The sequence below is a fragment of the Monodelphis domestica genome, chromosome 2 (genome assembly GCF_027887165.1).
Source record: "Monodelphis domestica isolate mMonDom1 chromosome 2, mMonDom1.pri, whole genome shotgun sequence".
In the NCBI taxonomy this organism is placed as follows: domain Eukaryota; kingdom Metazoa; phylum Chordata; class Mammalia; order Didelphimorphia; family Didelphidae; genus Monodelphis; species Monodelphis domestica.
The window spans coordinates 285,963,747-285,976,795 of NC_077228.1; the positions used below are offsets into that span (position 1 = coordinate 285,963,747).

General features: G+C 38.7%; 1 protein-coding gene across 8 annotated transcripts in view; it reads left to right on the plus strand.

Annotated features, from left to right (window-relative positions):
- BICRAL (BICRA like chromatin remodeling complex associated protein) overlaps positions 1-13,049 on the plus strand; it is a 98,142-nt gene that overhangs the window by 78,788 nt on the left and 6,305 nt on the right. For all 8 annotated transcript variants that reach the window (XM_007483931.3, XM_056818252.1, XM_007483928.3 and 5 more), the window contains 6 exons: positions 1,430-1,535; positions 2,164-2,264; positions 3,422-3,483; positions 5,154-5,299; positions 6,814-6,908; positions 8,354-8,456. In XM_007483931.3, coding sequence (XP_007483993.1) covers positions 1,430-1,535; positions 2,164-2,264; positions 3,422-3,483; positions 5,154-5,299; positions 6,814-6,908; positions 8,354-8,456 — 613 coding nt within the window. The remainder of the gene's footprint in view (positions 1-1,429; positions 1,536-2,163; positions 2,265-3,421; positions 3,484-5,153; positions 5,300-6,813; positions 6,909-8,353; positions 8,457-13,049) is intronic.

Here is a 13,049-nt window from a genome sequence, read left to right on the forward strand (position 1 = left end):
TTTGGGAGATGAAATTACCCTGTCTACAAGCAAGATGATTCATAGTAATAACTCTAGCTAACCCTACAATGACTTCCTCTCTGGTATGTAAAGAGGGAAAATGAAAAAAATTCGAGATTGCTTAAGGGAAATGACTGAACTAAAATAACTAAAATACAACTAACTCCCTTAACGTCTCATAGTTCTGGAGGTGTTGTATTGTGATAGGGGATAATTCAAGAAGTCATTTCTGTTTGGCTTTAAGAATACATTACATAGAATCATAGAATTGTTTATTTTCAGAGGTCATCTCTTTATTGGACAAGTAAGAGATAAGGTTTTGGCATCAGTTTTGCCTTCCTAATTATGTTTGCTGAAGCTGTAAGATTGAGAAGGCAATGTGGTATGAAAGATGGAAAGCTGACATTGGGAGTTAGGAAGTCTTGTGTTCAGCAGGCTTCTGACACATATTGCCTTGTTTGACTCTGGACAAATCACTGGACATCCCAGTGCCCCAGACAACTCTCTGAGGATATAAATTACAGAGCAGTTGCTGATCTGTATTAGTAGAGAGAATTTCCTTACCTGGAGCTCCTTGGAAGTATTTCTTGAGCCTGTGCTAATAGTGAAGCGAGTTAGCTCATAACCATGCTGTCACAGGGATGATAGATTTGTTGCAGATAAGCCACAAAAAAAGAAAATAAGTTTTTTTTTGATCAGTGAATCAGAAAGGATTTATTCTTATTTTAAGGTTGTCAAAATTAGTCAAAGCACTATATGTATGGGAATTCATTGTTTATGATAGGGTTTGTATGTATGTGAAATCACAAAAGGATAAAAATCATGTAGTTATTAATGACTGATTCCTTCTGGATCTCAGTGACTTAGACTTTAGTTACCATGTGAAGCAAGACCCAGGAGGGAGGATATTTGAATTTATTATTATTGGGCACAAAGCCAACCAGCTTTGAAGAAGTACTTCAGGAGATATGTATACCCAGAGATCTTGAAGAGGAGAAGGAAATGTATTTATTAAAATTTTTTCTACATCATGGGTTCTTAACCATTTTTATTTTATCATGGTCCCCTTTTGGCAGTCTAGTGAGAAGCTTGTGGACTCCATTTCAGAATAATGTTTTTAAATGCATAAAACACATAAGATTACAAAGGGGAACCAATTATATTAAAAGTTATCTTATATATGTATTATGTGTGTATGTAGAGATAGAGATAGATAGATATAGTTTATATATCCCAGGCTAAGAACCCTTGTCCTACATGAAAGGAAAATAAAACTGTTTTCCCTGTTTTGTTTCTTTGTGACTTGAAAATGATTTTCCAGGTTGAATTATTAAGTTGTTAAAGGACTTGAGTTATTTGTTTATAATTAACCTGTTAAAAATTTAAAATCTTTAAATTGACTTTTCCATCTTGGTAATATTTTTCACAGGCTCAGAAAAAAAGCTTGAACCAGACTTCCCCCGTTTCAACTTCCAAGACCCCAGATGGCTTGAGGCAAACGCAAATAACTGGTCTCTTGAGTAACCCATTGCCAGGTCAGGAGCCTCTCCTTATCTAATTTTACCTTGCCTCCTGACATCCAAAGTTAGTTCCTGTTCCTCATATCTAATCCTAAATGAAGACTTTCCAGATTAACTTTACCCTATTCTGATCACTCTGTTCTGTGATTCTCAACACATTCATATTTAGTTTATATATTATTTAGTATATGTTGCTTTGGTTATTGTCCCCAGGTTACTTCATTTGTGTGCATTTGGTTCCCAACTTGAGAACACTTACTGTGTTTCCTATTTATTTTGTGTTTCCCACTGTATCTAGCACAGGATTCTAGAGACATTTTCAGTAAATGTTTTGTATTGTAGAAGGCAAAGCCCTAAAAATATCCATTCAGATGCCACCATAGTTTTATCCCCACCCCCACCTGCCTCTAAGCTTTATGGGTATTCCTCCAAAGCCATTTGCTGCTTCTGCTTTAGAAGATATGGAACTCCAGTGTTTCAGTTGTCTTACTTAGTGGATTCTGACAGACATTCTATCTAATCCCCAGATTGGGTAGATTAATTCTCCTTCTTGTTCTTCTCCTGCCTTATCTATGAAACAAGAATCATGTTTTACTATTTTCTGCCTCTGATTAATATTATATTATGTTTATTGTTTTAATAGGACAGGATTCTGGGAGCAAAGTTATACAACCACCCTTAGGAACACCACAACCGCAACAAGACAAAGGAATGGGGTCATCACCAGGACAACAAAATATTCAGGTAGATGGCTATTAAATGTAGCTTTTTCTTAATATTTAGTAAAGAGAAATGAAAGTGTAACTACACCACATTTTTGCTTGTTGTCTGGTGTACATCCTCAGGACAGAACTCGCCTCTTTTTCACAGTGTGATCTTTGGAAGGCAGGTAGCCCTCGAGGGCTCTCAGAAGTTTGCCAACTGTTCTGTTTTAGTGTTAATGTTTATAACAACATCTAGCATGAATGAATGATTTACTTGAAAAATAATGTGAACTTGGAAACTGAAGACCAGGGTATGAGAATTCGTTCTTTGCTTTATTAGCAGTGAGACTTTCCTCTCAAGCTTCCTCTTCTAAAATGAAGATAATACTTCCAAAATATATCCCTTATAGGTTTGTTGTAAAAATAAAATAAAATTATGTGAAAGTGTAAAACTTTAAAGCTACATAAAATGCTCAGTAAGATTAGCTCTTATTACATGAAAAACAGTGCCTTCTTCCTATTCAGAATTCTTTTCCAAGGGGCAGTAGCATTGGCAGGATACGTGATTGATACTATCCTAATAAAGTGGCCTGGGAACTGAAAAAGTTTGAAAACTAATGGTCCAAAAGAGAAGGAAGAAAAAAAAGAGAGGTTTTTTGTTTTTTTTTAAGCCTTATAATTTCCTTAAACATTTCTCCACCCCTTTAAATTGAAAAGTCCCTTGTGATCTAGGATTGCACCCAGTGAGGGTTCTTTGAACTAGAGACTTTGGCTCTCTCTTCCTGACCACACACAACAGAATCTGAAATTGTTTCCTAAACTGCAGTAGTAGTCTGCACTAGGCCCACTTCTGAGCCACTGGACTAAGTGTTGTTTGTCAAATTCTTATTGCTTTTTGTTATCCTGTTTTTTTGTTTTGTTTTGTTTTGTTACCCTGTATGTTAACAACTGAGTCCTCTTAAGGAATCATGACTGTATTCTGTGATCCAAGAAGTTTTTAATGTAATAGCAAGTCAGTGCTGAATCTTGAGAATTATTGATCATTTTGAATTTCCATAAGCATAATATTGCCACTCTAGAAAATTCTCTTTTATAAGTAGTTGGAAACATTTCTACTGTATAAACTTTATGTATGAAGTTTTATGAAACTATTCTTTCCTACTGAAGGAAATAATCAGGAAATTTACTTGCTTCTAGGTGGATAGTCATACGATGGGACAAAAGAGGCCTGCTGCAAAACAACTAACTAAAGGAGCTTTGTAAGTTAACTTCTGAAAAGTTGGATTTCATTTCAATTCCTCTAGTTTTCCCAGTTTCTATCATAATATAAACTAAGGAAATCAAGTTAAAATCTTATGTGGATATACTATGGGAGTGTCTAATTCTGCATTGACCTTTTCAAAAATTACATATTTGAAAGTCTTTTATAAAATGTTTCACTGATAACATTTTCTGTGATAGATGTTAGGATATCAAATGGTGTTTGTTGAGGCCTGGAAAGTGATTCAGCTTGGGCTCTTGTTCCTAAGGCTAATAGTTTGGGTTTTGAATGTTTTTATTGTTCTTAGAGTTTCTATTGTGCATAATTGAATAAACAGACTTTATGGTTGAGAGCAGAAGTGGCAGCCCAAATGATACCTATTGACTTACTTCTAGTAGGACATGAACTTAGCCATGTGTATATATGTATGTGTGTCTATAAACCCATGCAGATTGAATTGGTTATAGTATCACATTCATGTGAGGCCAAGGTCATTGTTTCAGATTCCCAGTGGTTTTCAACAGACATAGGATAAACCCCCAGCACCATCAGTTTTATTGTATTTATATAGAATTTACCACAAGAAAGACTAGACATCACCAATTACTTATTGAATGTTACAAGCAGACTGTCACAGAGATATCTTAAACTTAACATGTCCCTAACAGAACTCACCATCTTTTTCCCAGATTCCCCTATCTCCCCCTTCAAACTTCCTTATTTTTTTAAGACTTCACCATTCTTCAATTCTCCTAGACTTGTAACCTTATTAGTGCTTCAACTCTTAATTCTTCCTTAGCCCATGATTTTAATTAGTTACTAAATCTTTCATTTCTGCCTCCTCTGACCCCTTCTCTTCACTCCCACCACTTTAGTTCTGGTCCATGGCCCTTCTTTTACAATGGTCTCCCTGTCTCAGACTTCTCTTCTTTTAATTCATCATCCAAATAGCTGCCAAAAGGATTTGCCTGAAACACTTGTCTGATGATATCACTCCCCTATTAATCAATAAACTCTGTTGACTCTCTTCTAGAATGAAAATGAAACTCCTTATTTTAGCTTTTGAAGCCCTTTCCATTCTGGCCTTAGCCTGTCTTTCTGGCCTCATCCTATATTGCTCTCCTCTCATTCTATGATCAAGCAAAACTGGTCTGCTCCTTGTTCTCACCAAATGATTCTGCATTTCTGGGCCGTCTCTCTCCGTGCCTGGGAATGCTCCCTCCTCACAATCCTGCTTTTCCTTCAGGACACACAGGGCATGCTTAGGCAGTGCCTTCTACACAAGCCTTTCCTGGTCCCCTGAAATATGCTAGTGCCCCCCCCCCCCTCCTGAACTACCTGCTACTTAAATATCTTTTTAGCATATACTTATTTGGATATGTGCTGTTTTCCCCAGTAGAGATCCTTTGGCTTGGTTTGGTTTTTCTGTCTTTGAATCCCCAGCAGTGCCTAGAACTTAGTAGGTGCTTAATAAGTGCTTGTTGGTTAATTGGTTACATACAGTAGCGATTAGAGGAGTACAACCTATCTCTCCTATTAGAAAAACAACTGAGAAATCTCATATCATTTATGTACTGTTGTTATTCCTGCCTATTCATATGTAAATGTGACTGTGCTTAGGTTTCTCAAAATAGCTCTGTGTTAATATTGGAAATTTATCTCTTAAAGTATTCTCCAGCAGTTACAAAAGGATCAAGCCCATGCTGTGACGCCAGATAAAAGCCAGTTCAGGTCACTAAATGATGCGGTCCAGAGACTCCTTTCTTATCATGTGTGTCAGGGATCCCTGCCAACTGAAGAGGATTTGAAGAAAGGTAAATAGGCCTTCACCCTGAGAAAGCTCAATCAATGCCTGAGGCCAAGAGAATTTCTGAGAGGCTGAGGGAAGTTTCATGATACAAATAAAAGGACTTTATTGTCATTTCCTTTACAACTGTCCCAGCTCTCGTGCTCACTTGCTGCCTATGAGCAGCAGGAGGAGAGTGGTTAGCATCCGTGGTAGTAAGAAATCTCTGGTATTTGGGAAGTACCTCTTTATATTCTTCTCATCCAAGGCTGTCCACTAAAAAATGTCACTTTTGTGGACACATTCCTGGGCAGTCCATCAAAAGCATTAATTAAGCATCTGCCTGCAGGTTTTGCTTGACTTGGCATTGTGCAAAACAACATCAACTAACCTCATGCCCTCGCTCTTGAGTAACCTCTACTCTTGGCTGTTTTCATCACTTTAGATGTTTAAAGCCCCAGAGAAGTAACCTGGGGTCACAAAGCCAGCCAAGCAAATCATTGAGCCAGAAGTAGAACTTGGACCTTCTAGTACAGCATTATCAGCTTGGTAGTTAGCAGAGGATGCCAAGGTGGCTTCTCCATCCCAGCCTAGGCCTAATCATTGAGCTTGCGTCCCCAGCCTCAGTCCTGACACTCCTACCATGCAGATCCTCTCCATTACGAACACACTGCAGGAGCCCTGACAACCCTTTCTCCCCTGCTGCTTTATTCTCCTGCCTAGTGCCCCTGACCCTTGTCCCTTCTGCCTCTGCTGCTGCTCTGCCTAAGGCAGGCAGAGTACAATGGAAAGACTACTGTCTCTGGAGCAAGAGACTGTGGGTTCAAATCCCACCTCTGATTTTATAATCTGTGGGACTTTGAGTAAGCCAATCAGTCTCTTTGGGCTCAGTTTTCTCATATGTAAAATTAAGAGTTTGAACTATATAACCTCTGAGCTCACCCACAACTCTAGATTTGTGATTCTGTGAACTAGGAAGGGGTCAGGACTAGGACCAGATGGTGAAAGGGGGAATATGAAAGGAAGTAAGAGAGAAAATGAAGGATTGTGGAAAACAGATAAAGGAGGAAAGGCAGAACTACAAAACTGAAACCCTGAAGATGCAACCCACCGGTGTGAGAGGAAGGAGAGGGAGGGAGGAAAGAGAGAAAGAAACATCCAAGCATTTAGGAAGCACCTGCTAGGAGCCAGTCACTATGCTAAGCACTTACAGGTATATTCTCATTTTTGTCCTCAAAACCACCCTGGGAAGTAGATGCTGGTATTATCCCCATTTGACAGTTGAGTAAACTGAGGCAAACAGAGGTTAAGTGACTTGCCCAGGGTCATACAACTCGTAAGTATCTGAACTCAGTTCTTCCTGACTCCAGGCCCAACTGCTTCATGAAAGTACCCTCGTAATTGAAGGGAGTACTGTGACTTGGGCATCTATATCTGGAAAATGAGTGAATTGGGCTAGATGATCTTCGTGTAATAGAATTCCATTACAACACTAATATCCTGTTAAGGATGTGATAACTTCTGTCTTCTCGCTTTCTTTAGTGGACAGTGAATTTGAATCCGTTGCCACTCAGCTACTCAAAAGGACTCAAGCTATGCTTAACAAATACAGATGTCTGCTTATAGAAGATGCCATGGTAAGACACCAAGTAGATTTGGGTTTTAGAAACACTGCATGTCATGTAGCTGCTATAGAGATGAGTAAACCCAGGAGGCTGTGTGTTTTTCAGAACATGATTTTTCAACTCAGAAATTAAAAGATAGATGTTAGCTTTTTTTTTACTTTATTGATGCCTTCTGTTTTTACACCACCATAATTTCCTGATAAGCCCCTTCCTTTCCTTTGAACATTCCCTTGTAACAAAGAAAATCAGTTAATTAAAACCAGCTGATACAGCAGCTATATCTGACAGCTTTTGCAACATTTTGTACCCATAGTCTCCTGCCTCCTTTCCAAGAGGAGGGAGATAATTCCTCGCACAGATGAGATCCTGGAGATCTTCTGAGAAAGACTGCAGGTACAGAATATAGTGCATTGGATAGAAGTTTTTTAAAAGGAATAGAGGAAATATGGAAATGACCAATGCCAAAATTAGTTCTTAAATACTAGTTAAGTAGAAGAGAACAAAAGATAACTTGGGAAAAGATAGAAAGACCAAATCCATTTTGTGAGTCCAGGAACTTGTTTCAAGCTACAAATTATTTTGTGATGATGTAATATCCAAAAAGATACAGTCTGTTTACATTAATATTACTAGCAAAGTTCTTAAGCCAATCAGGAAGATCTCTCAACAGCACTAAATCAGCTATTTAAAGTTGTGAGAGAATTTGGTTTTGGCTTTTACTTTGAATAGCTTTCAGTGAAGCAAAACTGATCAGGTTAGAAGTATTTAAAAATTGTAAGAAGCTGTATTAGTTTTGTTAAACTGTTCTCAAATGATCTTAATTTAGATAAGTCATAAAGTAATTTGTTAAAGAAGAACAATTTGTACAATAACAATATTGTAATGACAACTTTGAAAGACTTAAGAACACTGATGAACACAAAGAAACCAACCACACAGTTCCAGAGGCCTCATGGTGAAACTTGCAGCCCACCTCCTGATAGAAAAGGTGATAGACTCAGAGTTCAGATTGAAGCATAGTTTTTTGGGGATATGGTTAATGTGGGAATTTATTTTTCCTTGATTATATATATATAATCTGTTTTAGGTTTTGTTTTTATTGCTTTCTTGAGGGATCTGGGAGGAGAACGAGGAAGAAAGAGAATTTGGAAATGCAAATAATATAAAATTGAATTAAAAAATAAAACACAGCTTGCTCATCTCAAAAAAAAAGAAAGAAAAAGAAATTATCTGTTAAATAAGGAACACAATTCTAACTTCTCTTTTTGAATTCAGTTAAAATTCACTGCAAGGAATTTCTGAACAAATTGTCACAGAAGATGGAGTTAAAGAAGCCAGCAGAAAACTAGAAACTAAATCTTCATTTTTGATTCCTCCCTTTTGGCTTTGAAGATCCACTGACATGTTTAGAACTGATTTTAAAAGTGGCTAAAATGATTTTGCTCTTTGTTTCTCAGCGAATAAATCCTTCTGCCGAGATGGTGATGATTGACAGGATGTTTAATCAAGAAGAAAGAGCTTCTCTGTCCCGAGATAAACGCCTGGCCCTTGTAGATCCTGGTAAGCAACAGCTGAACTTATGTTCAAGTTATGAAAGCTGAGTGTGAAGGATGAATAATGTTGAAGAAAATATAAGAAAAATTCCCAGCCCTCTGCTCAGGTACCTTGAAAGGCTCTATCTGGATTCTCTAGAACCTAAATTTCATTTCAAAATCCTATGTTTGACCTTTGCAATTAAATTATTTCTGTTTGAATTTAGCATTCCTAACTTCTTCTTAGCCACCCTCAACTACTAGACTAACCCAAAGACTAGTTAAGAAACAAAGCCAGGTATGACCTTCCTTTTGTCCTTAACATTTCATTGTCACATGTATAAATTTTTAGTTTGTGCTCTTGCACTATTTTAGATTGGGTTAAATTTTCTATCTTAGAAAAGGAAAAAATAACGATGGAACAATCCTTCACTCCCCATATTGAGGCATGTTAGTTACTTTTAGAAGTGTTTAGGGTGTTTCTTCAAATTGAACCAAATTTTAGTCCTTTGTAAATCCTACCCCTTAATCTCATTTCTGTCTTTCTGAGCCAAAAAAGATATCTATCCCTCTTCCACACTCTAGCCCTAAACATATTTAAAGAAAACAATCATGGAGGAGGCAGTAGAATGAAAAGAATACTGATTAGCACCCAACCTTGGATTCAAATCACACCTTTGTCAATTTGAGTAAGTCACATAAACATCCTGGCCACCAGAAGTTTCCTCATCTCCAATTCAAAGGTTGGATCAGAAATCTTGGAGTTCTTTTCTGCTCTAGTTCTATCATGCTGTCCTTAGCCCACCCCCATCTTCCATACTTGAGGATATAAACTCCCTACCTGAACTTTACCTGGTTTTTTGAGGTATATTACCTTCCAGTATACTGTGCTCTAACTTGGCAATAAACTCGTCAGTAAAAGTGTGAGGGCCAGAACTGGACTCGGGACTCTATCTGTGGCCTGAAAGTGTCACAGAGAGAGTAGAATTTCCCTAATGTTAGAAACTATGATTTGGCCTTTGTCCCTTGAAGTAACTATGATTTTGTCTGTGAGGGTACTCCCTCCACCAATGAAATTGGTACGCCTTTGGTGACTAAATAGTTTCCAAAATCTCCTGTGACCAAAAAATCATTTCTCTGCACAGTCTAGTGATGGACCTCTTCAAACTTAGCTAGAAAGATCCCTGATCAGAGCATAGTCTGTCCCCTGGTGTTGGACAGAGCATAGCTCTTAATAGAGCCTCGTGGTGTTCTCTCTGAGCCAGAGCCCTACCTCAGAACTGACTCAAGCTCAAGTGGACCTGTGATCTCCTTGATGTGGGGATTCCCTCCAACAGTGTAGATCATAATTTGTCCTTGCCTCGTTCTGTGCTCCTGCCTACATCCCCAAGAAGTCCCAGCCAGGAGGTTCACACAGTCTGCCCAGTGAGCCCCCTTCCTTCTTTGGTTGTGGTAAGGACACCAGCCGGGCACCCAGACTATCAAACACTCATCCCTGTGCTTGCTGCAGCCCCTTTTCTTTGATGTCAACCTTCATTCCTCTACTCCTTTGTAATGTCTTGTTTGTGATGTGTTGCAACCTATTCACAGCCACCATGTACTTGTCCCTTTGGATGGTGGTGTTCAGTCATATGCACTTCATAAATTCAGTTTGTTGGTGACTCAGAAAAGTTTGACCTACCTATCCACTCAGGGAAAACCAAGTGGAGAAAGAAAGCCTAGCACCTACGGTATGATGTGCAGTTGGATGCTATGATCTGTAGTGTTTGTTCATCACTATAGATTCACTTGGACAGAAACTGCAAATGGACCAGTAGAATTGAATAGGAAGAGGAGAGAAAATCAGATTGCCTTCAGGAAATTGCAAGGTTTTTTTTGAAGGATCCTAAGCTTCTTTCTGAAACAAAAACCTATTTTTAAAAAATACTATTAAAAAATTTAATGTAAATTTAAGAATATTAAAACATTAATTTTAATAATGTCAGCATTATCCTGGTGGTGTTGTGGAATTGGAAATCATTGAATACTGTTGTCTTCAGGCTGACATTAACCCATTAATCACTCCTCTTTGGGCCTATGGGAATCAGTTGAGCCAATTCCAGAACCACCTAACTATACTCTCATCTGGTACATAACTCCATTAAAAAAAAAAGAAACTTGCCAAAATACAGCTACGTCTGTGGAATTCTTCTGACCTGCCAGTAAAAGAAATGAAATTATATAGAGACATATGTGATTATGTAAGAATGGTATGATTTACTCTTACTAAAAGGAAAAGAAAAGAAAGAAAGCCAGGGTGGTCAGTAGTCAGAGTGGAAGAGTGAGACATTTCAGACCTGAGGGACAGGCCAAGAGATGGTGTGTCTGGTTTTTGGAAGGGCCAGGAAGCCAGTGTCACTGGATCAAAGTGTACATGGTAGGTATAAGAAGACTGGAAAGGAAGGCAGGGGATTAGGTTCTGAAGAGCTTTAAATGCCAAACAGAGCCTTTTGGATTTGCTTCTGGTGCTAACATGGTATAAGCATAACTGTGCTTTAGGGAAATCACTTTGGTAGCTGAACAGAGACTATATTGGAGTGAGGCATATATACTGGGGGCAGTAATCCAGGTGTGAGGTGAGGAGGACTTGTACTAGAGTGGTGGCAAGGTTAGAGGAGAGAAGGAGCTGGACATGAGATGTTACAAAGGTGAGATGGACAGGCCTTGGCCACATCTTGGATATGGGGATGTGAGGGTGAGAAATAGAGAGGAATCCAGGATGGCTCCTAAGGTATAAGTCCAAGGGACTGGAAAGAAGGTGGTGCCCTCTACAGTAACAGGGAAGGAGGAGGAGTGGGGAAGGGTTTAGGGGGGAAGATAATGAATTCTCTTTTGGACATAATTGAGTCTAAGATGTCACTCAGACATCCAGTTTGAAGTGTCTGAAAGGTAGTTGGAGATTTGAGACTGGACACCAGCAGAGATTGGGACACAATAGAAATAGTAATTAAATCCATAGGAGCTGATGAGATCCCCAAGAGAAGTGGTAGAGAGAGAGAGAGAAAAGAGAACCCAGGGCAGGGCCCTGAAGGACACTTCCAATTAGAGGGCATGATCTGGATGAGTCAAGGAGACAGAGAAGGAGCTGTCAGATAGATAGGAGGAAAACCAGAAGGGAGTGATCAGCTGTGTCAGAGGATGCAGAGAGGCCAAGGAAAATGAGAATTGAGAAAAGGCCATAGGATTTGGCAACTAAGAGATCATCAGTTACGAATAGAAATGAGGTCAAGGCAAGACTGTGAGGAGTCAAGAAGAGAGTGATAAGAGAGTGGAGGTACCAGTTGTAAATGGTATTGTCATTCTTTCTGTATATTTGTCTCTATAAATAACTAAATTTTCTTAGCCAGCTTCTCTGTATGTCAACTTTGTAGTGGCTATTTTAGCATATCAGTATGAGCAGTTTTTTTAAATCCCCTTCCATTTTGAATCTAGAACCCTTTTTAGATATGCACAACTCCAGGCAAATATTTGTTTTCTCTTTTTCTTCTCTCCTTCTGTCTGTCTGTTTTCCATTCTCTTCCCTGGCCTATAGCCTATAATTCTTATTAAGCCATGGTTCAGAACAAATCTTCTCAGATATGAAAAGCCACATGATAACAAGGAAAGAGTGGATGAATTTTAGAGCCCTGAGTTCAGCTACTATGTCACTTATTAGCTCTGTAACCATGTGCAAGTCAATTAAACCTTGATCAGTTACTTAAACATTCTCCTTCCCATCTCATTTTTTTATTGGTGCCTTTTGTTTTCATTTAATCAACAAATATTTATTGAGCTCATAACATGGTAAAAACATTTCACTTGTCTAGTACCCTAAAACTTTCAAAGTGTGTCTGTGAATTATTGAACACACATGTGAAGAAGCAACATGTCTTATGTTTGGAAGCTGGGGCTCACATCCCAGTGCTCTCCTACCCAGTAGCATATTCTCATTTCACCTCTGCACAATAAAGAGGGTGAGTTAACTCTAAAACCCACTGGATCTTTTTTTAAATTCTGCCTTAGAATTGATATTAAGTATTGGTTCCAGGACAGAAGAGTGGTAAGGACTAAGTATTTGGGGTTAAGGGATTTGCCCAGGGTCACACAGGAAGTATCTGAGATCAGATTTGAAACTAGGACCTCCTGTTTCTAGACCTGTCTATCTACTGAGCTCCCTAACTGTCCCCAAGATGCATTCTATTTTCACTTCAGGCATGCCAGATCTGCCCACTCTCCCTGTTCCCCCAACCCAAGCTTCTGAAAAGCAACCCTTGTTAGGGGGGGGGGGGGTTATTTGATTTGGGGGAGCCAAATCAAATAAAACATTGCCTCATTGACCTGGAGAGCATATATGACTTCACATCTATAGTTTCAGCCCTTCTAGCAAGAGGAATGAGGTGCATTTGTTTCTCTCTCCTCTGGGCAGATTGGTTCTTGTCATAATCACACACTCTTCAGCTTTGTTTTATAATTATTTACATTGTAGTAGGCATTGTATACGTTTTCTTATCTGTCTTAGTTCACTCTGCATCTATGTGCATTATGTCTTCCCATGGTTTCCTAGTTTACTCATAATTTGTCATATCTTATGGCACAATAATAT